The sequence below is a fragment of the Carcharodon carcharias genome, chromosome 2 (assembly GCF_017639515.1).
Source record: "Carcharodon carcharias isolate sCarCar2 chromosome 2, sCarCar2.pri, whole genome shotgun sequence".
Taxonomy (NCBI): Eukaryota; Metazoa; Chordata; class Chondrichthyes; order Lamniformes; family Lamnidae; genus Carcharodon; species Carcharodon carcharias.
In genome coordinates, this window is record NC_054468.1 from 178,996,212 (window position 1) to 179,020,395 (window position 24,184).

The 24,184-nt window shown below is 42.4% G+C and overlaps 1 protein-coding gene across 1 annotated transcript in view; it reads left to right on the plus strand.

The window, feature by feature from the left end:
- nrxn1a (neurexin 1a) overlaps positions 1-24,184 on the plus strand; it is a 2,049,839-nt gene that overhangs the window by 1,198,486 nt on the left and 827,169 nt on the right. Inside the window, exon 17 of the mRNA XM_041177542.1 lies at positions 14,780-14,899. Within this exon, the coding sequence (XP_041033476.1) occupies positions 14,780-14,899 (120 nt within the window). The remainder of the gene's footprint in view (positions 1-14,779; positions 14,900-24,184) is intronic.

Consider the following 24,184-nt stretch of genomic DNA (forward strand, 5'->3'; position numbering starts at 1 on the left):
GTGCTGTTAGGGAGCAAGTTTCAGGACTTGATCCAGTGACAGTGAAGGAACAGCGATATAGTTCCAAGTCAGGATGGTGTGTGGCTTGGAGGGGAACTTGCAGGTGGTAGTGTTCCTATGTGTCTGCTGCCCTTGTCCTTCAGGGTGATAGAGGTCACATTTGGAAGGTGCTGTGAAAGGAGCCTTCGTGAGTTGCTGCAGTGCATCTAGTAGATGGTACCCCATAACCAATGTACACACTGCTGCGACTGTGTCAGTGGTGGAGGGAGTGGATGTTAAAGGTGGTGGATGAGGTGCCAGTCAAGCAAGCTGCTTTGTCCTGAATGGTGTCAAGCTTCTTGAGTCTTGTTGGAGCTGCCCTCATCCAGGCAAGTGGAGAGTATTCCATCACATTCCTGACCAGTGCCTTAGGTGGTGGACAAGCTTTGGGGAGTCAGGAGGTGAGTTACTTTCTGCAGAATTCCCAGCCTCCAACCTGCTTATATTAGAAGATGGTGGGATAACTGGACCTAGGAAGAGGGAAGAAGTGGCGGGAAAAGCTACAAATGGTACAGGGAGAGAGAGAACGGGTTGGAGAGAGGAGGTTTGGAGAAGTTAGATGGGAGATGAGGAAGAGGGGATATGCAGAGATTGGGAGAAAGTGGGGATTGCTCAATAAGTGGTGATTTGTGGAGGGGTTGACAATAGGATTTTATTGAATGGAGGGTGATTCTGCAAGTGGTGGTGACGTGTGAGTGCCTTAATTCCTGGTCTGGGTGTAGGTACCAAGACTTCCACTCAGTGACGGAGAAGGAAATCGAATATAGCATTAACTTTTAGCTGATTAATGTCATTAACAGGTGAGAGCTCACAAATTCTGACACAGATTGATTTGCACGCTTAACTGTCCACTGGGAGATTGCAATAGTGATTTTTTCTTAAAGATCTACTTGGTTATGGGGTACAATTTGGGACTGCCTTAATCAAGTTATTCATGTAATCTTTCACTCACAGGGCTGAATTTTCTGGCTGACGTGCGGGTGGTGGAGCCCACACATCAGCGCTTAAAAGGTAACACGCTGATGTCCCGCGAGTGTCCTGACGTCAGCGCGCAGCATTACGATGTTTAGGTCGGCGGGCGAGCTATGCAGCACGACGTGCGCCTGCCATTAATTAAAGGCCTTGTTAAGGCCATTAAGTCACAAATGATTTTGAGGAGCCCGTGCGGCCTTCAGCTCGGCGCACGGGCCCAATGGGCAGGTAGGTAAGTGATTTAACAAACCTCATCTATTGGTGGGATGAGGTTTGAGTTCAGATTTTTAAAAGTTAGTTTTTGTGTACTTTATTAACATGTCCCATCTCGTGTGACATTTTCACATGAGGGGGGACATGTTAATGATTTTTTTATTTTTCTATTTTTCAACTTTCACAATCTTTCAGTGATCTCCCTGTGGCACCACTTAGTTGGGGAATCCCCCCGCCTGCACAGGAAGCGCATAGCGCTTCCTGTCGGGCGTCACACTGGGCAGGCCTTAATTGACCCACCCACGTAAAATGGCAGCGAGACTCGCCGCCACCAAGTCAGTCAAACCTGCCCGCCTGTCAAGGGCAAAATTCAGCCCACAGAGTCACCCATAGATGCAGTACCTTTGGAATCCTGTGACTACTCTCCCTTTATTAATTCTACCTAATTGGATTTAGTCCCACAATCTATATCTATTTGATGAGTACATTTCTTTATTTGGTAAATTCTCCATGTTATTGTCCTACCCTGATCACTTTTTGGGCACCCTAAAACAAAACCTGATTCTGGCACCTCTTAGTTACTTCAAGCATCTACTCTCCAAAATATTATCGATATGTTTCAAACTTCTTTTAATGTCATAAATGCCAGATGCAATGCTTATGTTAATTCAGTTGATGTAGAGAATCTAGACAAGATCATAATAGTTCATGGATATTTGCAAAAACAGTAATGAAACCTGCCTAATAAATATCATATCATATCTTATAAAGTATTCCCACACTGCACCTTTGACCATACTAAAATATATGAACACGTCCTTCACATCAAAGAATAGAAACAGAAAATGCTGCAGATACTCAACTGGTCTGGCAGCATATGTGAAGCGAGAAACAGAGTTAACAGGTGAAATTTTACCAACATCGTTGTTAGATACGGCCAGGCCCATTTTTGGGTCCCAACCCCGTAGGGTCTAGGCCCAGCTGCCTCCACTATTTTCCTGGAAGTGACCAATTAAAAGACCACTTTCACTTTTGCCCTGCCATCCAATTAGGGATGCAGAGTAGGCTGTGTAGACAGGAAGGTCAATTGGAGCACCTGAGGCTATGAGCGACCAGCAGCCCCACCAGGAGGAATGGGTACTGGCGAGGTAGGCGGAAGAGCTTGAGGGCACCTCAAGATGGCAACACCCTCTGAAGACTTCTGAATTTTTAAAAATAAAGGGTGGTCACAGCTGCCAAGCTTTCCTTGTGGAGGGCGAGCCCATCCACAGGATGGCCTGTGACTGCAATTGTGGCCCTCTGATTCCCAAGGGTCTAGGATGAGGGATTTAAAAGAAGACATCGATGGCCAATGGCCTTTTGCGAGGAGTCCATTTCCAGGGTTCGGCCTCACCAGGGGCACATCAACTATCAGGAAAATCCAGGCAGTGTCACCAATTTGCCCTCAAGTGGGCACTTAATTGATCCTAGTTGGCTACCCACTTCTACCAGGCAGGTCTGGTCTGACCCCCTCTGGCAAGATCTCTCAGAGGTCGGAAACTGGTGGGTAGGTGACTTGCCACACAATTTTCAGAAATTCCCTGCCCTCTAACCTCTAAAAACCCTCCCACGTAGCTGATAATAATGCTTCAGGTCTGTGACTTTTCATCAAGGGTGCTGATGAAAGGTCACAGACCTGAAACAATAACTCTGTTTCTCTATCCACAGATGCTGTCAAACTTGCTGAGTATTTCCAGCATTTTCTGTTTTTATTTCAGATTTCCAGCATCTGCTGTCTTGTACTTTTGATTCACAACAAGGAAACAACAAAATTAATCAAATCAAGGAAACAAAGCACGTGAATCTTTCAAGACCAAGAATTATTACAGTAATAAATTAATTTAAAGACTGCTATATTTTGTATTTTTTTCAACAATGGTTCCATCAGTAGAATAATGTCTTAACAACAACTTCTATTTGACATTCTGACATATCTCAATTGGATCTTAAAATAAGACTACAACGGTATCTGCTTTACATCAAATGATCAAATTAGCCTTCAAATAGTGGTTTTGATCGACAGCTGTTTTTGAGACCAGGAAGAAGGAAAGGCCGAATCATTGGCTTGAATCTTTTTGACATGCAGAACTATTGCCAAGGATTTCCAAGGGTTTATTACACAGATATCTTCTTGTATGTACACTTACGTATGTCTATCTATCTACGTGTTTTATAGTTATGTGGAAATATACGTGTATGGTATGTGATTTCCACATGAATATAAAATACACAGGTAAATGTGCATGTGTAAATGTGGGCATATGAACAGATATCTGTATAATAAACTTTTTTCTTGTCTGTAGTTTCATGTTCAAGCCTTCTGATTGCTTCTGTGTAGACCCCTGTCTTAATTCCACTGTGAAAAATAGCCAAGAGGAAATATAATACCCTGAAGAGCTAAAAAATTATAATTTACCCCTCAGCTGCCCTATTGCTGCTTTTCCTTATAATCCTGTTCCTGCCACTGACTCTGTCTCATAATCATCTGTTCATTCTATAGATCTCCCCACTTGGTTCTTGTGCCACCAGGTTTCTGACATGGCCCAACCTTTAGTTGTTTCTTATTTCCCTCCTTATCTCAAGTCCACTGCCCTTTTTACTTCCAGGCTTCCATTCATTGCCCAGGAGATAAAGTTCTACATAAACTCACATGCGTGTAGGTGCAGCTGGTATGTCTCAATAAGGAGCCATTCTAGTGCATTCAGTGATTAGTTCTGTCCTAGAACACTGCTCATTCGCAACAAACATCCATTTGTGTTCCAATGCTACAACTATTTTTATAATCCATTGATGTACTAGAATTGAATAACTTACTATTGTTAATTTGATGAAATGCAACAAAAAAAATAGATAAAGGATTTTCTGAGTGTTGGCTGTGCCTACCAACAAGCATACAAATAGATGCGCTTGGCCATATATAACAGCAAAAATGTATGGCTAAGAAGAAGCCTGAAAATTGAACATTATCAGCTGGGTGTAGAAATGGATCCTTAATTTTCTTTCTTTTTTTTACATTGAAAATGAAAGGTATTCAGTGAAAGGTATTATTATGAAGACTAGTTTTCAATACATGTGTGCATAAGCAAATGCTAATGATTGTAAAATTAGAATAATCTTTGCTACAAAGGTTAATGTGTAAAATATAACAATTTAGATCAGTGGCTATATTATTATTCTTCACATACCATGGCTAACTTATTTTGAAGATCACAAGTGATGCCAGTCCTTTCAAGAGAGTTGCAACTTGTACCATGTGTTTTTTTCCTTCCTGTGTTCCCATGTGGTCACCTTTGGTTCTTTTCTCTTCTCATGAAGATTAGGTGTGCATTGTTTCTGCAGTGATAGTGTTCATTTTCTCACTCGTCCATCAGTATTGTTTGTTTGTCTGTATGCGACAGATATTTTTTCTGTTGCTATGCAATTCCAATCTGATTGACAATGATACAAAATATTTGCTGAGAGCTAAGTCTTCAAATGCTGTATTGAATGCAGAAAGGTTTTTCCAGTACCAGATTGTGATGATTGATACATTTCAAAGAATCACAAATGCACATTGTGTAAAGTTTATGAAGTCTATCAAATAAGCTCCTAAGTGTAAAGACTTCTGCAGCTTAAGATGCTGATGAATTTGCAACATTCTGGGATTATAACAGATCTGTCCATATATGAAAGAAAGAACACACATTGATATTTCAAGCAGGTACTCTTCATCAGGATTGGTTTCATTTTTCTTTCTGATGCTGATGCACCTGCTGTAAATTTCTGATATTCTGTCTTTATTTTGACTCTTCAGCTTTCAATGTTTTTCCAATTTATCTCAGCAAATGAGGTAGTGAAGTGGAATCATACTTCGGTACCACAGTTTTAACAAGAAAGTTACTTGTTTTCATCAATGCTCTTATGGGACTTCAGCACTGGAAGAAATTGCATGAGATTCAATGTGTTGGCCAAAATTCTTCTTGAAAGTCTATGCCTGGATAAGCATAGACTTTTATTTTAATAATAAAAAAAGTCATCAGGTGGAAACAGTGCTATAACATTGACTGGAAATTGTACCTTGATGTATAGAGCTTAAGAGAAAGATTCAGGGAGTGAAATCTGACCAGGGAGGCAAAATAGACCAAAACAGATGGTGGCCCCTTTAAATCTGCTCGATCTTATTTTCCATTCCTCTCAATGGATTTGGAATACACTACTTAAAAGGATAGTAGAAGGAGTTAGTATAGTAATGTTCAAAAGTTTGTTGGATAGCTACTTATGTGAAAATGAAAAAAAAAATTGCAGGGCTATAGGGAAGGAGCAGGAGAATGGATCTATTTGGGTAGCTCTTTCAAAGAACCGGCACAGCCACAATTGGCTGAAGGGCCTCCCGTGTTATATTATCCTTTGATAACTTAAAATGTTAAAACAGCTAGGCCAGAGAGTCCTCAGTCCCATGTTGTCCCCTGAACTAAGAAACGTGAGAAGAATAAAAGTGGACAAGGATCACAGATGCAGTCAGAAGGGTGATCAAAGTAAAGAAAAAAGGCTTCTTTCTTTCCAAATATTCATTTTCAGTAGTCTAGTACATTATGTTGTGTTGTTTGGGTTTCTAGTGATTTATTCTTGATGGTATTTTCATTTTATTATTTTTTTCAAGCTTTATTGGCATTGACAAAGATCAGAGAATAGTTTATTATGTCACTGCATTTTTGTTTCCTGACACACCATTCTGACCTGGAACCTTATTGCTGCGCCTTCACTGATGCTAAGTTAAAACCTTGCAACTCCCCCACTACTCCACAGGCTCTGCATCAGTTCAAAAAGGTGGCTCACCACCACCTTCACAAGAACATTTAGGGATGAACAACAAATGCTGGGCCTCCAGCGACCTGCACAGTCCAACAATGAAAAAGAAATGATAAAAGACTTCAGAAATTTGAATACGTGCTTCAGAAGAAGTCATTGTGGGCTCATATTGGCCATTATCCCCAGGATGCTACCTGGAAGCATGAACTTTAAAGACATCTACTTTCACAGACCCAATAAAATATTGTCAGGTTTCAGATGCTATTCATGATATGAGTGAAGTGAACTATCCTTTGTTACGTTTTAAACTTCCAAAATCTTAACTAAGTGCCTAAACAGGTACATTTAATCAAGATTATGCCTAACTTTACCTAGATAGCTTTGTTATCAAAGGGTCAAGACTATTGTCCACTAAGTACCCTTCATCATCAATGAGCTGCACCTGGTAGCAAAAAACCTTATATGCACCAACTGAAATATTCTTAAAATACAATTTTTAACAGTGAATTTCCAGCTTGTGCTGGATTGGTCTATTATTATTTATAATACATAATTATTTATTTAGTAGCTTCTGGAAACTAGTTGACATCTTTCTAATCAGCCACAGAATTGCAGCCAGAAGCATTCCTCAAAGGCTTGGGTCTAATGGCACCAGCCTCCTTTGTTTCCTATATGTCAAACTCCAACTACCTGAATTCAATTGATTAATGTAATTCTCGCCTAGACTGTATCATAAATATTTTATGATGCAGGAAAATTCTGATTGGCAGAAGAGCACCTTCTTCATTATTGTTCACAGCACATTTTTTTCGATGCTCAACACCATTTGTTAACAGGTGGGCCAGTAGCTTTATTTTGTATTAAGGAAGCTGATTGCCTACCATTACAATGCTTTTTTTTCCTCAAATTCAAGGTTACCTAGCCTTTCCCAGCTTTTGAAAAAAAGCTCAGCATGACATGTTCTTTAACTTCTTAAAAAGAACTTATGAAGATCATACATTAGTACTAGAGAAAAAAAATTGTCCTTAGCAACCCACAGTAGGTACTCAGAAAACTATGTGGCCAACTCTGCAGAATCCTGGTGTTGCCTCAAGAATTAACACTTCATATAAGAAATAAATGAGATATTTCCTGCCCAGTAATAGCTATTTATCACCAGCAAAAACATATAATTGGAAACCCCTGCCAAAAAATATTAAACTTCTGTGAATCTCTTTGCCACTATTCCGGCACCTTCATGATACGGCTATTAGTTTTGATAAGAGAAGGCTAACAGTTTTCTCCCTGATTCTAATGTTGAGGATACTGATGAAGTATATTCTGCCAATCTACTCATTATAATGGTAACATCTATTTTAATCTGTGCCAGGCCATGAAATACTCCACTCTCCAATTAGACTGAACCCGGCTAACATTCCGCCCATCATCCTCAGGATATTTACCTCCAAAATTACCTCTCTTTCTTCCTCCTAGTCCACATTTTCTTCTTAAAAACTTGCATGTATTCATCCTATTGCAGTGAACAATGAACCTCCTTATTTTTCCAACAACTGTCTTATGGCTGCACTTTCTAATTTTATATAAACTGCTGTTACCCTTTAAGTTACCCATCACTTTGAAGGTTCTGGCTAAGTTATGATTTTCTTATATGGTTTTCAGCATGGCTGCTCCAATAATGATCTTATCACCTACATTTTAAAACTTCTTGAACGTTGCTTTGGAAAAGCTTTGGTTGATCCAAAACCAGGATCTGGCATTGCATGCATTTAAACAAAATACCATCATATGGCCTCCAACAAAATCTGCATTCAACCTTTATTGTAGTGGGGCCTCAGAAGCAGGTTGTGATTTTGGGGGAGAGCACCAACCAGGGGGAATAGTGGGTCCTCCATGCAGGGAGCAGTGTCTTTGACAAGCTGAGGGGCAGAGCCCGATGCTGTGAGGCGAGGGAGAAAGCATCAAGGACCACTCCAGGTCTTGCGAGTGGCAGGAGCCTAGGGCACCTTGAAGCCTTGAGGGTGGCTAAGGAGCCAGGAAGGGAAATGGAAAACTAGTCAAAGCGACTGGCAACACACCTGAATCTGAGAAGCCTCATGAGAGGGAGAGGGAGAGAATAGGATTGCAGCCAGGAGCTGGGCAGCAAAACAAGTCTGAGTGAGCCTGATGAGTGACTGCATTGAGGAGCCGAGGCCCCGAATAGAACAGAGATCTGGAGCATCAGCAGTGAATATTTTCTGTAAATAGTTTGTTCCTTTTTGCTTGACAGTTTATACAATTTTGATGCTCGTGGAATAAAAGAAGCTTGTTTTTTTTAACCATCATGCAGTCCCAGACCTTATGTTATATCTTGGCTTAGTTGGCAGGATTCCACAGAACAGGCATCACGTCATGAATGATGAAATGGAAAGGCGCCTGGCCAAGATCAAGTGGATGGTGAAAGAACTGGGACTGGCCCTGCCAGTAGGGAGGCTGAAGTAGCTGCAGATCCAGCAGAGGCACAGGCATCACAAAATGAAGCTAAGGGTTAAAACAGTGACCAGAAAGTGGCTTCCAGTGTGCCCTCCTTGAATGTAGCAGGTGAAGGAAGCTGGGTAGATTTATGGGAAGACCCGAGACATCCACTGACCTGGTGGCCGAGGACGCACAGCTGGTCGTGGCATCCAGGAGCCTCAGTGAGGGAGCGGGCAGCTTTTGTGTTGGAACATCTGTGTGCGAAAGCTCAGTGGGAAATATAAGGGAGAGGTGCAGATATACAAAGAAGTCTGTGGTGGATCTTTAAGGACCTGGCACAGGTTTTTAGGGATAGCAGCAGCCTTTCACAGCTGCAGCAGAAGTTTTATGAGTACAAGCAAGCTGAAGGAAAGGACCTGGTCTCCGTATCCCTGGCGCTGGTGAAGTTGTTTGACCACATTGCCCTTCTGGATCCTCCTTCAGAGCAACCAGGGACTTGCAACAGAAAGATCGACTAGCTGAAGTGTTGAGGGATTAAGATGTTCAGAGGGAGTTGAGGAGACTCAACAGTGATAAACTCAGACTGTCCTTCTTTGATGTGCAAGATTATATCATCTGGATCATGGGGGAAGACTGGAATCCTAAGGCCAGGATAGAGGCCACCATCAGGGAGGTGACTGTCAGCATGGACAGGGATGTAGACCTTAGGCTGAAGAGGCAGGCAGAATAGATTGCTGCACAGCAAGCTCAAATCCAATCCTTGCTGTCCTAGCTTTACATTAAGCCTCATGACTAAGTACGTCCAAGGGATACTCCAAAGAGGTGCTGGAATTGTAACACAGTTGAGCATGGCAATGAGACTGCCCTCAACAACCACAGATGCCAGGCATGGCAGCCCTATCTAGCACAACTCCATTCCTTGACCATCACCAGAGATAATACAGGCCTAGAAAAGGAAATGGAAATGCTGAGGTCCTCAGCCAGAAGACTGAATGTGAAAGTCAACATATCTTTGCCAGTTTGGAGAGGATTATGGGGTTGCTGTCATGTCCATGCTTCAAACAAAGGCAATATTCACACCCCAATCCTCTGCGGAATCTGGGTAGAGGGTCATCAAAGTATCACCAATGCGCTTATGAGGGAGATCCAAACTTGATCCAGAGGAGTAGAGCCATGTACAGTTTTACCTTTGCCATCCATCTCAAAAGAGGACCTCCGCAGCGTCAACTGCTTGAAGAAGAGATCAGTAGATTTCACTTTCACTAGAAGACTAAGAGTTCACCAACCCAATGCTGCCTAATGAAGGAGTCCAAATGGGCATGTAAACTGCTAAGATGCTGGAAGAAGATCAGAGAGGAGGGTGAAATTCTCTTTCGGTTGGTTCATAACAACAGGAGAGAGGTGAAGCAACTCCTTCTGCTGGCGTTCACCAACCTAAAGTGTTGACTGCAGTTTGTGACCAAGCGTCAGAGAAGACAGCTGTATGTACAAGAAGGTGGTGTCTCTGGCCAGGGATGGCTGCCAATACTGCCAAATACCGTCAGAAGTGTGACAGGAGCACTTTGGACAAAGTCGGGAAACAGCTCGACATCGGTGGTCACAACCATGATATCAGATCTGTAGCTGGAGGGCAAACTCAGAAGACCATTCCCAAAGGGGAGTTGCTCAATGCCAAAAGTTAGGTCGATGATGTAGGGACAACAAGCCCACTTAACAGCATGGTGGAACCTGAAGCAACAGCCGGTGGTGGCCTGAGTGAAGAGGAGTCAGATAGCAATGGGAAATCCTAGAATGTGTGTATCAGGGATCCCAGCGATGCATCCAGTGTGAAGAGGCTGACTCTGGCATTGGAAGGAGATGCCAAGATGTCTGACAGGGAAGCTGCAACTGGAGCAACCAGTCCTGCTGGTCATACGGTCCCTGGAGATGTGACCGATCTAGACCCCTATGTGGCTGACCCATCATAGAGCCTGGGTGCTATTGGAAGTGCCAGATTGGAAGAGGGGCTCTGAAGGTCATCTTGAGCAAATGCTAGATATCATCCTAACCCATTCTATTTGTCTAGATTAGTGATGCACAAAGAAAATGCTGTCACCCATGTGGACTTGAAAATGCTAGCTGTCATAGCTCAATCAAACCTGCCAACATGTGATTGCTCCTTAAACAGTCACTGTGTGATATGCCTCAATGCGGCATGGCAACTCTCAAGCAAGGAAGTGTATAGGGGGATTTCCAGCAGTTGGGGGAGAACACCGATCAGGGGAACTGGTCAGCCCCTGCCTGCAGGGAGCAGTATCTTTGACAAGCTTAGGGGCTGAACCAGATACTGTGAGGTGAGGGAGAAAGTTGCAAGGACTAACCTAGGGCATGTGGGTTGCAGTGTGGCAGGAGCCTAGGGTAGCTTGAAGCCCCTGAGGTTGGCTAAGGAGATAGAAAGGGAATTTGAAACCTAATCAAACCAATTGGCAGCAAACCCATGTCCGAGAGATCTCATGAGAGAGAGAGAGAACAGGACTGCAGTCAGGAGTTGGGCAGCAGAGCAAACCTGAATAAGCCTGGTGAGTGACTGTGTTGAGGAGCCAAGGCCCTGAATAGGACAGTGATCTGGAGCATCAGCAGTGACTATTCTCCGTAAATAGTTTGTTTCTTGGAGTTATACCTTCCCTTGACAATTTATGCAGTTTCGATGCTGGTGGGTGGAGTAAAGGAACCTTGTTTTCTTTAACATTTATTGCATTCCAGATGCTTAATCCCCATGTTACACTAGCATCTTAAGTCATTCTGTTTGTACTGTAATTAATGATTAATCACTGACTCATTCCATTAACTCTGTATTTCCCTGGGGTCGGCCTTTTCTCCCAATCATATCAATACTATCTCTATTCATTGTCCGATTAGATCTGATTCTTCTGTGCATTCATCAATTCCCTTCAGATCACTTCCTAAGTATGCACAAACCCCACCCCTTTCACGCTGCTGTGGCGATTCATTAAAGCTTGATCTCCTTGATGGCTTCCTCTAGTGCAAGATGCATGAGCTGCCAATTCCTGTTAGCTTGAGGCCTGATCTATTTTGAGGAAAGACCAACTACAGCTTACTTATTTTGGAAGAATGGGATACCAAAAATGTCACATCAACACTGGGGACCACTGAAGGTATACACCAGAATTAAGTTTGATTTTGTTATATATATATCCTAATATGGAACTGGGATGAACAGGATTTTTCCTTCCTACCTTCACATTATATGCACAGGCAGCTGGCAACCACTGCCCATGTTTTTGCCAGTTCTTTCCCTCTCTCAGAGTTTTCTCAGGATTTCAGTTAGAATTTAAGCCAACCTATCTTGCTGCTATAATGGGCTGGTGAGTTGCCTCTGGGGCCACGACTGGCATCTAAAGCTCACCAGTAACAGCAAATGAGGCCAATGGATCAATAAACTGTGGTGGTGCCATTGGCCTCATTAGGTGCATGTAGCAGGAGCTGCAATGGGAAAATAACCAACTTCAGGCATAATCCAAGTTCTCACATGCAAGATTTCAAGGTAAATTTGGATGACGAAACTTCTGCAAATTGATTTCATCCCTTCTGGATTACCAACTCTACTTGATCCTAATTATTTGTTCTCAGGATGCGTGTGATGCTTACAAAGCTACATTTATCGGATTTCACCACTTGCCCTGAGAAAGTGGTGGCACTTCCCTTTGAAGTATGACAGTCTTTAGGCTGAAAGTGCTGTCACAATGGCGTTAAAAGAAAGAACTTGCATTTATATTACACCTTTTGTAACCTCAGGCACTACCAAATTGTCTTCACCCATTGAAGTAGGTTTGAAGTATTATTGTTGTTAGAATGTAAGAAGATATTGTGCATAGCAAAGCCCCAGAAATAGCAGGGGGATAAACACCCTGGTGACCTGACAATTTAGATTATGTGATGAAGTTTTGACTCTAATTCACAAGTTTGTTGGTTGAAACCAAAGGTGAGAATGGTACCAATGGACCATGATTCACATGTGAAGATAGGAGATGCTAGGATTTTGACTAGGTGATGATGAAGGAACAATTAAATGGTTTTCTGGGGAAGTTTTTGTGAAGTTACTACTGCCAATCTGGCTGGATTTCAAGTAAATCACACGTCCTAGCCTCAGCAATCATCTCTACAAACATTTTTGTATGTTGATCACCCTCTGAACAAAGAAATACTTTCTGGATTCTGTCCTAAACCAGCCTTTCAAAGCCTTGTTATCTGTGCCCATTTGTCCTACTGCTGTAATGTAGTTGAAGCATATTGGGAAGAATTTAATGTGCTTTGCAGAAGGGCTCATCATCCTGCCGACCTGATCTCTGGGAGCCCCAGTGGAATAAAGCTGCTAATTTGCAGTGGGTACCTCGCTACTGGAGCTCTGTCAAGGCCATTTAATTGCTGCACTGCTGTGTCCCTCCCTTAAGAGCTGCCAGCCAATCATAGGTCAGCAGCTCTGCAGCACCAGCAGTGCCATTGGGAGTGGTAACTATTTACGGTATTGCAATGTGGCCTACCCAGAGGATCGGCAACGGATCCTCCAGTGACAGGTAAATAGGGAGGCATAGTGTTCTCAGGGAGGGAGCCGCCAACCAGGGACAGAGTAAGGGGGATGTTGTTCACAGCAAGGGCAGGGTGTGGTTGCTGTGGGCTGGCCCTTCTTGGTGCTGGATCCTTCAATTGGGCACAGGGTGCCTGAAAACAAGGAATCCCTTCTAGATGATTGCAGGCAAACTGATAGGATTTGCTGTGTGGCCTCTCTGGATGGAAAGTCCCCCACTTGTTGTTGTTGGAATACCACCGGCGGTGGGATGAGGGCCTTACCTGACCTCTGAAGGGTCTCAATTGGCCTCTAGGCAGGATGGTTATCTGCAATCCTTTCCACTTCAGACTTAATAGGAGGGAGACAGGAAGGTGGTTGGGTCTCCACTCCACACCTTCCCACCCAATCACACAGCCCCCCACCTCCAAACTCACCTCTGGGGAGGGGTATTAAATTCTGACCATTGTTTCTTATCTTCTGTATGATATCTGTTCTTGAGACTGATTTTACCTCCTTTATATCAATGATCAGTACTGTTGCTCTCCTATGCTCTGCTTCTGGAGCTTAGATGACTTTCTTATGATGCCATGGTCACAATGACCACCAGGATTTCAATTCAGCCAATTTGGCAATACAATTCAGCATCTTGTGACTTTGTTGGTTGCAAGTCATATTCTGAAAGTTTTCAGTTTCCAAACTAGTATCTTGCATTTATTCAATCTGAACTTTGATTTGCCATATCAAGCGTAAGCCTTGTCAGCTTTCCCTATATATCTTTTGCATCGATGCCAGGATTTGGTAAAACTTCCAGCTTTCTTTTGGTGAAAAAATGGCCACATGGGGAACATTTTATAGAGGACACAGCAAGGGGATGTCACATGATACTGAATAGAAGTGTCCTAAAAGGATAGGCATTTATTTTCCCATGTTTTGTGCATCACAACAATTTAGCAATATCCAATTGTTATACCTAGAGGTGAGTAAACTTTCTCATCTGTAGTTTTGCCATGCCTGCCTTACCAAAGTAACTTTTTTTTAATAGTTTATATTTGTTATAGAGCTATGGCAAAGTGTATCATTCTGATGGCAATATATAACCACTTATTCTTTCTTGCTTGCTTATAGATAATCAGGGGCTGCTGTCATATCTTTTGTTTGTTATTGCATCTTTCTCTCCTTTTAGCAGCATGGTTGCCCTAAGTTTTTTCTGATGTTTGCTAACATGCCACTACTGCTTACTAACCTTTTACATATTTTGCTTTTATTTTGCTGGCAAAGTTGCATTGATGAAAGCTGACTTGCAAGGTAGATAGCTGTGTGTTTGTACAAAACAAGACTGAAATCTATGTCTGTGCAATACATATACAAACAGCATATATCTGCTTTGGAACTCTATTGCATTCATTTCAAAATTTCAGAATTAGATCTATATTTTTTTAAAGTATTGCCTATATGGGACTTTCAGTCTTGAATTTTCTATATCAGTTATTTTAATATGTTAAATACATTCGTTCTGCACTCTCCCTTGGATTCTGATTTCCACTAGTAACTGTTTTAGAAACGTAAAGTTATTTTCTTCATTCTGACATCCAACCTAACCATGTTCCTTTCTATGTCCAGTCTTCAGTTGACAGAAAGCATGCAAATCTTGTTAGTATAAGACTATTGATGTGCTTAGCCAAAATGCAAGTTTTGTCTGTTCTAACTTAGGGCCAAGCACAACCTGCCAAGAGGATTCTTGTGGAAACCAAGGTGTCTGTCTACAGCAGTGGGATGGCTTCAGCTGTGACTGCAGTATGACCTCCTATATGGGAACCCTGTGCAATGACCGTAAGTACACAAATAGTTGTTTGGGATATATCATACCGTTATGCTCCAAAATTATTGCAATGCTTTGAACTTTGACATGTCATATTAAGATGCAGCCTGAATGAAGCTGAAGGATTTGTGTAATAATTCAATGAGTGTGGAATCATTTTATAAAGAAGTTCATTATGAAGTGCAATTTAAAATGCTGAAACTGATATAAGGTGCTGCTGATTAAATTGTTTCAGATGCAATGAGTGGTGCTAGGTGAAAATATTGCTGAATGTAATTGTCCAGAAGCAAACTTTATATGAATGTGGCAGAATTCTGTAAAGGATCTGAATGGTCACTCTGTTTGAGAGTATCCTCTTAATTTGATGTTGCCTAATGGTATCTTTCTGTGGCATTTTAATGCAAAATTAGCCAAATGAGAAGCTGTGGTGAATAGAAGTCTTGTTTGTGCAGGTAAATTTGGTGAAGTACACTTGTGTCGAATAATGTGTAATAGAAAATGCTTAGCTTGTCAGGGCAAAGTATCATCACATTATTAACTCTTTCAAAATATTTTTGACTCAGTATGCTTCTTTCTTATCATGATTGCAGCCAATCACCTGACTCTGAAGATGCTGCTCTTTCCCACCTCTTAAGGGATCATTCTAACCCTGGCTGCCAGAGAAAACAAGCAGACAGGAAGTTAAAATCATCAGTGGGACCCCCCATTCTCCTGCACTCCCCCACTCCCCTCACCTCACTCCCACAGGTTGCCATTTTTACTTCCAATTTTGAGTTATAAAACTGTAAGCTGGCAGAATCCTTCTTCAAATATGCAGATTGGGTTCAGTGATATTATTCAGGCCTGATTACTATTTCAACTATGGGCCTGAATAGGGAAGCAGCTGGCTTTCCTCCACATGAAGAGAAGTTAGAGCCAGAAGATTCCAAACAGGTAAACCTTTATTTTACATTCTTTCACCTTTATGTAGGGCCAGGAATAGCATGAACTGCTTCACCAGGCCTCACAAAGAAAGTTTAGGCCTCATCTAACCAAGACTTCCTCAGCTGGTCAGCTTACTTGAGTGCTGGGGATAATTCCTTTGGTCCCTGGGTGCCAGCCTCTGTCATTGCTCTCTCACCTGCCAGCCAGCAGCAACTGATTGCTGATTATAGGTGGAAAAGTAACTGAAGGTGGAATTTAATGCCCTCCTCTGAGGTGGATGGAGCATTTAATCAGACGGGAGGGTGCTGATAGCATAGTGGTAATGTCACTGCGCTAGTACTCCAGAGGCCCAGGCTAATGCTCAGGGGACTTGATTTTAAAACCCACCATGGCAGCTGGTGGAATTTAAATTCAATTAATAAAATCTGGAATTGAAAGCTAGTTTCTTTAACGGCGACCAGAACCATTGTCAATTGTCATACGCACCCATCTAGTTTACTAACAACATTCAAGGAAGGACTACTCATGTAGTCTGACCTACATGTGGCTCCAGACCCACAGCAATGTGGTTGACTCTTAATTGCCCACTGAAATAGCTTAGTAAGCCACTCAGTTCAAGGACAAGCAGGGATAGGCAACAAATGCTGGCCTTGCCAGTGACACCCACATCCCATAAAATAAAAAATAAAAGGTGGGAACCCTGTCATCTTCCCACCTCTGCCCTTAAGTCCCAGGCAGGAAGGCTTGTGGATGGCCTTCCTGCCCGATTACCAATTGAGGCCCTTAAGTGGCAGTTAATGTCCACTAAGGGCCTCATCCACAGTCGTTAGTATTCAACTGTGCAGGGCTTGGCCTAAATAGCCAAGTGGTTATGGTACTGGGCTTGTAACCCCAAGGTCAAGAGTTCAAATCTCACAATGGCAAACTACAAAACAATGTAACTTCATCTGAATAGGAACAGATGGAAATGTGTTTAAAAAGGCTTGGCCTAAATAGCCAAGTGGATATGGTAATGGGTTTGTAACCCTAAGATCAAGAATTCAAATCTTCCCTCCGTGCCTTTTGGCACGGCAAAGAGGGGCTTTTTGTACGGACTGCTGCTGCACACCTTCCATTTTCTCGCCCTTGTCCGTCGACCGGACACGCCCTGGCGTGCCTTGTTGCCGTCCAGCGGCGGAGGCCCCCGATGGGAGGCCCTCTACGGAGGTGTCCTCCCCCTTTCTATTGGGGACCTGGGTTGGAGGGTGTTGCATGCAGCAGTCCCCTATAATAAGAGGATGCATAGGTTCACGGACTCTCAGGACACGTGCCCTTTTTGCGGTCTTGTGGAGTCCGTGGACCATGTATACATAGGGTGTTGTAAGCTGCACTCCCTTTTTAGTTACTTGAAAAACCTTTTATTGATGTTTTGTTTGCACTTCAGCCCCACGCTCCTGATCTATGGGCACCCGGTGCGGAAGGGGGTCAGGAAGGAGGAGGACCTCCTCGTGAACCTGCTCCTGGGCCTGGCCAAGTTGGCCATTAACAGGTCCAGGCAGCGGGCGATCGACGGGGGAGTCCTGCCCGATTGTTTGTCCCTCTTCTGCGGCTACGTTCGCTGCTGGATGTCCCTGGAGAGGGAGCACGCAGTGTCTGCTGACACTCTCGAAGCCTTCCGTGCTCGGTGGGCACCGTGGGGACTGGGGTGTTTTGTTGACCCCTTTAATCACATTTTGATTTAAAGTTTGTAAGGTTCCTTTAAACTTTGTCCTTTTGTTTTACAGCTGACCTGAATTAGGGGCTGTGCCTGATTTATCCCAATTTTGTTGATTTGGTTTTCATTTAAAAGATTATCAAGAGTTCAAATCTCACAATGGCAAACTACGAAACAATGTAACTTCATCTGAATAGGAACAGATGGAAACGTGTTTAAAAAGGCTTGGCCTAAATAGCCAAGTGGATATGGTAATGGGTTTGTAACCCCAAGATCAAGAGTTCAACAGTGCAGGAAACTCAAAAAGCATCAGGAAGAGGAGGGCCTGCTGAGAGCCACCATCTGCCCTTTCTTCCAAATCCCCTTGTTCCCGGAGCCAATAACCCCTTTCCTGCAATCCTCATCCTGCCCTCACTCACCTGTGGCCTGGATTCTTCGCTGAACTTGGGCTTCTGGTGGATGCATTGCCAGCAGCTACCACCGCTCCCTGGTGAGCAATGAGCAGCTGTTTGGCCGGTAGCTCCCAGGGAGGGCGGGATTTCTGCTCCACCTGGTGTCCTTGATCTCTGGGAAGATCTGCTGCTGGCCACTTAAGAGCCTGTATGGCACTTAATACGCCAGGTCTTCCCCAAAGAAAGTGACGCAGGGTTCTCACCGACTCTCCAGCTGGTGAGCGAGACCCCCATGGCCTGAAGTAAGTTCCACACTAGGCATCTGCAGATGAAGCCCGGGAGTTAGAATATTCTGGGTCTCAATGCCAAGGGCAGGACAGTTTGAAGCCCACCTCAGCCTTCACCCACTCACTTTCTGCCTTGAGGCAAAATTGAGACTTTAGTTCTTAATGCTCTTCATGACCTCTTTTCTCAATCTACCATTTTCTAACATGAACTTCAACATTCTCTCCTCAATTTCAGCTGTCAATTTAGCACATATATCTGCAATTCTTAGGTGTGTGGCTAAGTTTATGAGTTACTGTGATAACTATGTGCAGATCATTAAAGAAGACTGTTGTAGTGTGTTCAAGTAATACACATTCATTGTGACATGATCAAAAATAGGTACATACTTCAAAATTTGGACACATTACAAAATTTAATAATGAAATAACTCATCTATCTCTTCAGTTTTTCAGAAAAGCTACCACATGTAAAACTTTCAATTAAATTACCCACCTAACTTAGGATCTATGACTCAAACATTTCTTTCATCATCATATTTGGTGGTGTATAACACAAATAGAAAAAGTAACTGCAATCTTAAAGTTCATTGCAAAACAGTAAACATTGCAAAGATCAGAAGATGTCATGAAGTGTGACATTGAAGCTATGCAACTCCTAAAAGTATATTTGTTTCACAGCTCCTGGGAGAATATGCCAAATTGTATATAGTGCAGGAAAGACATTAATACACGACAAACATGTAGAGCAAGGTATAAATGATGGGCTTTTGGCTTTCTGGTGGATCTTCAAATCATATATTATTCTCCCGGTTTTATCTAAGAAATTGAGTGGAAAAAATGACCATTCACAATATTAACCCATTTCATTAATTAAAATAATTAAATCACTCTCACTATCTTCTGGTGGATGCATTGCCAGCAGCTACCACCGCTCCCTGGTGAGCAATGAGCAGCTGCTGCTTCTGTTTGGCCGGTAGCTCCCGGGGAGGGTGGGATTTCTGCTCCACCTGGTGTCCTTGATCTCTGGGAAGATCTGCTGCTGGCCACTTAAGTGCCTGTATGGCACTTAATACGCCAGGTCTTCCCCAAAAAAAGTGACGCAGGGTTCTCGCCAACTGTCCAGCTGGTGAGCGAGACCCCCATGGCCTGAAGTAAGTTCCACACTAGGCATCTGCAGATGAAGCCCGGGAGTTAGAATATTCTGGAGCAGAAATCCCGCCCTCCCCGGGAGCCACCGGCCAAACAGAGGCAGCAGCTGCTCATTGCTCACCAGGGAGCGGTGGTAGCTGCTGGCAATGCATCCACCAGAAGATAGTGAGAGTGATTTAATTATTTTAATTAATGAAATGGGTTAATATTGTGAATGGTCATTTTTTCCACTCATTTTCTTAGATAAAACCGGGAGAATAATATATGATTTGAAGATTGTTAGCTAAACAACTGTTAAGAAGGGGTTTTATTTTACAAGTTTGTTACTTTCCAAAATAAATCACTCCAAACGAAAGCCTAACCTTACTAAACTTACAGAATTACTATAAGGATGCTCAGCAGAATCTGCTGCCACCAAAATTGGGCCAAGATTCCATAGGATGAAATTTTGATTTGATCTGTGCCATTGAATAGGCCCAACTTGAGGCCATACAGCTCACAATAAGAGGAAGAAATGCCTTTGGTGAGCTATCATAAATGATGATCTCATTCATTAAGTATTTGTGAAAGAATAATGTGAGGTTAGATGTTAATTTAATTTTAAAAAGTAGTGGCCCTGATAATGACATATGCAGGTTTGTTAAGCAAGGGTCTGTATTTCCCTGCACACTGCAGGCGGCCGCTGAAGCCCGTCATTGTGGCCCACGGAGCCAGTGTTCAAAAGCCGCTAAGACTGGCCTGTAAGTTCAAAATGCAAGTAAGTGAATTTCAAGACCTTGGGCTGCTCCTTCAAAGACACACTTTTCCTTCCCCGCGTTTGCTGCTGATAGGTTCAGTAGTGAGGGAGCGAAACAGCCTCTGATTGAAGGAACAGTGAGCACGGCGGCCATGAGTGCGCTGAGGGCTGCCAGACCCCAAGGAAGTGAAGGCCTGGTGAGGCCAGAGCGTGGGGAGCCAAGGTATAGCGAGGCTGGAGCCCGGGCAGGGCTAAGTTTTGGAGGGGCACCAGGCAGGGTGAAGTTGTGGTGTGGTGTTTTTGTGTGTGTTAGTGTGTCTGGCTTACTCCCAGTCTCAGGTTTCTCACTCACTGTCACCATTACACACCAACACACGCACACAGTGGGTGAGAGTGAGTGAGTGAGCACTCTGAGTCTGACAGTGAGCTGGGCACGCACATACACACCTTTCTCACACACACACACACATACACACACACAGACACACCTATTCTCTCACACACATGCACACACATACCTTTTCACACTGGTCATTTTTATTAATTACTCTTTTTAAACTTAACAATTTACTGCTATGACCTTGCTTTACTTTTGCTCGGGGTTTGTTTGTTTTCTTTATACCTCAATTTTTTTTTGAAGTTCAGTTCATTGTTGTGCCAAACCTTTTCTTTCTGAAATTTGATCATCCGCTCCTTGTGTGAGGAAAAAAATGCAAATACGCTCCCTGGAGCAAAAAGGTTGGACAAGCCTGCTGTAGAGTTTGAACTCCACATCATGCGTATTTTTTTTGACAGGATTCCCACCTGGAAGTAAGCCTGATTAGCAGGCCTGGCTTCTTTTCAGGTGGGAAGCACTCCAGAACAGGCTGCAGGCACAGGTAAGGTGAGTGCTCTTTTCGAAGGAGCAATTTGTTTCAAATGTGGGGGATAAAAACCCTTCTTAATGGTTATTTAGTTAACGATTTTCAAATCTTATATTATTCCCCTAGTTTTATCTGGCAAATTTAGTAGGGGGAGAAAATTACCACCCACTGTATTTACCCATTTCATTAACTAAAATATTGGGATTGTGGGTGGGGAGATTCGACCCAGGGAGGGGTGGGTCCTGGGGAGGGAGGTTGAAATATATGTCCAGTATAACCGTAATTGCTTTTAAGTCACATTTGTTGCTGAGGTTTAGAATTCCTTGAAATTCGTAACTGACAATTAGATGAATTGTCTAAGTTGAAGGATGTCTATCATTTGTACATTTGTACATGTCTACGTTTCAAAAGAAAAATAGATTGCTTTTCTCCTTGATCATATATGTATGTATGTTTGTGATGTGTGTGTATATAATATTTATTTTATTTATATATATACATACATATATATAGTGTATTATTCAGTAACAAGGAACTAAAAGCAATTGTGAAAAATTTATATGCCATCTGAACATGAGGTACAGCTGCATGCCAAAAGCTAATCCTGAAGTCATCACATGCCAACTGTCCTTTTCTTGTTCCTTCGTGTGCAATGGATGTTGAGAACTGTGTTAACACTGAAATGTTAACAGTGACCAGCAGATGGCAATGCACTCATTTAAAAAGTATAGTAGTTACAGTTCTGCTTTTCATCCTTAAAGTATATGTAGTGTTAATAATCATGGAGACAATTTCTGATGTCATGGAAAAACTTAACCTTTTATTCCTTCCGTAGAAAGTTCAATCTAATGCTGCTGTAAGTTCACAGAATAATACCTCTGAAAATTCTGCTTGACTGGTGTACATTATCTTTTTCTTGTAAAACATGCTGCTGTAACTAGGCATGTAAGTTGGTAAAAGTGTGCTGCTCTTCTAAAATGTACATATGTAGGCATATTTTGTAAATACATTGATTTCCTAGTTTCAGTCCCCATCATCCAGCAAGCACCATTTGGAACCCAGGAAAGGAATATAAGGAACTAATATCAGAATTCGGTATTATCACCACAAAGCTGTCATTATAGGACACAAAAACACTTGGACTCAGTTCCTTTTAATTCTTGGCCTCTAATTCATCTAGCTGAGTCCATGAATGCACTGTGCATAGAATCATGAACATGCACCCAGTACATTACAAGTTCATTAATAATTTGGAGGTATATATCTTTTTAAATAGTATTTTAAGTGATCATTACTGGAAAATGTTGCACTGTTTTATGCTGTGAAATAAAAAATATGCTCTGTCTCATATGCTTTTGGGAAGCAATGCAACTATAATTGTCTCTCTTCATTTTATCTGTGCACCATTTGTGATAATATATAACATATATAAAGAATATATGCATGAATTCGCTATAAGTGGCGATGAAAGAATCTGCCTCTCCCTCCAAAGCTAGTGGTACTGGTGCACAGTGAATGGAATCAATGCCTGAATGCATGCTATTTAGTTACATTTGGTTACATGTTGATTGCTTTAACTTTTTGTTTTTCTATCTTAGTGCAAACTACAACATTTAAACTGTTTGTTAAAAATTAATATACCAATATAAAATATACAGGTTAATACCTCTGTTAAAATAGGGGCAAACGAATCTCATTTAAAGAATTCAAGAGGCTGAAAACCTGTGGGTCACAATCCGAGTGCTTACACTGGAACTGCCTCTACTGCTGCCCTCCAGTGTTGACTTGCCAGAGTTTCAGGAGTCAGTTGGAAGGCACATCACATGGAAAGTTCTCACATGTCTATTTATTGTTTATAAGCAGAATAGCCAGCTGCTGACATTAACTAAAAGGTAGAGCCCAAACTGCAAGCACAACTGAATGGATAATGATAACTGTGCTGCTCTGTCTGAAGTGAACTTCCACCAAATAAATTCTTAAGGGAAAGGACATAAACAGGCCGCCAGGCTTGCTGAATATTTCCAGCATTTCCTGTTTTTTATTTTCGAATTCCAGCATCTGAGCTATTTTGGCTCTGTAGCAAATGTTAAGCTGCTTGAGAGAACATAGATTTCCCACTGGGTGAGTAATCTGGAACGTTGCAATTGGATAGTGGGCAAGCAGTGGGCACAACCATTTTCATCAACCCTGCAGTCATGCTGGGGAAAATGATTCCAAATGCTAAATAAAAAGATAAATGGAATTTTGGCCTGTATTGCTAGGGGGTTAGAGTTTAAATAAAGGGAAATCTTGTTACAAATGTACAGCGTGTTGGTGAGGCTGCACCTGGAGTATTGTGTTCAGCTTTGGTCCCTGTATTTATGAAAGGATATGCTGGCATTGGAGGTAGTTCAAAAGAGATTCACTAGGCTGATTCCTGGGAGGAAGGGGTTGACCTATCAAGAACGGCTAAACAGTTTAGGCCTTTACTTGTTAGAGTTTAGAAGAATGAGGGGTGAGCTTATTGGGACAAAGAGGATACTGAGGGGGCTTGACAGGGTAGATGTTGAGAAAATGTTTCCACTAGTGGGGGAATTTCAAACTAGGGGACATAGTTACAGAATAAGGGGACATTCATTTAAAACTGAGATGGAAAGGAATTTCTCAGAGGGTAGTGAATGTCTGGAATTCTTTACCCCAGAGAGTAGTGGAGGCTAGATCACAAAGTATTTAAAGAGGAGGTAGATGGATTTTTGAAATATCAGGGAGTTGAGGGTTATGAGGAGCTGGCACAAAAGAGGAATTGAGGCCTGGGGCAGATCAGCCATGATCTCATTAAATGGCGGGGCAAGCTTGAGGGGCCAAAAGGCCCACTCCTCCTATTTCTTATATTCTTAATAATATGCAAAGTATAGTACATTTTAAGCCAATTTACAATCTGCATTTGTAAAAATAACAGGAATATAATGGTTAATTTTATTTTTAAAATTTGTTTTAAGGGATGTGAGCGTCGCTGGCTAGGCCAGCGATTATTGCTCATCTCTAATTGCCCTTGAGAAGGTGGTAATGAGCTGCCTTCTTGAATTGCTGCTGCAGTCCCTGTGGTGTAGGTGCACCCACAGTGCTGTTAGGGAGGGAGTTCCAGGATTTTAACTCAGTGACAGTGAAGGAACAGCAAAACATTTCCAAATCAGGATGGTGTGTGGCTTGGAGGGGAACTTCCAGGGGAACTGGTGGTGTTTCCACATATCTGCTGCCCTTGTCCTTTCAAGG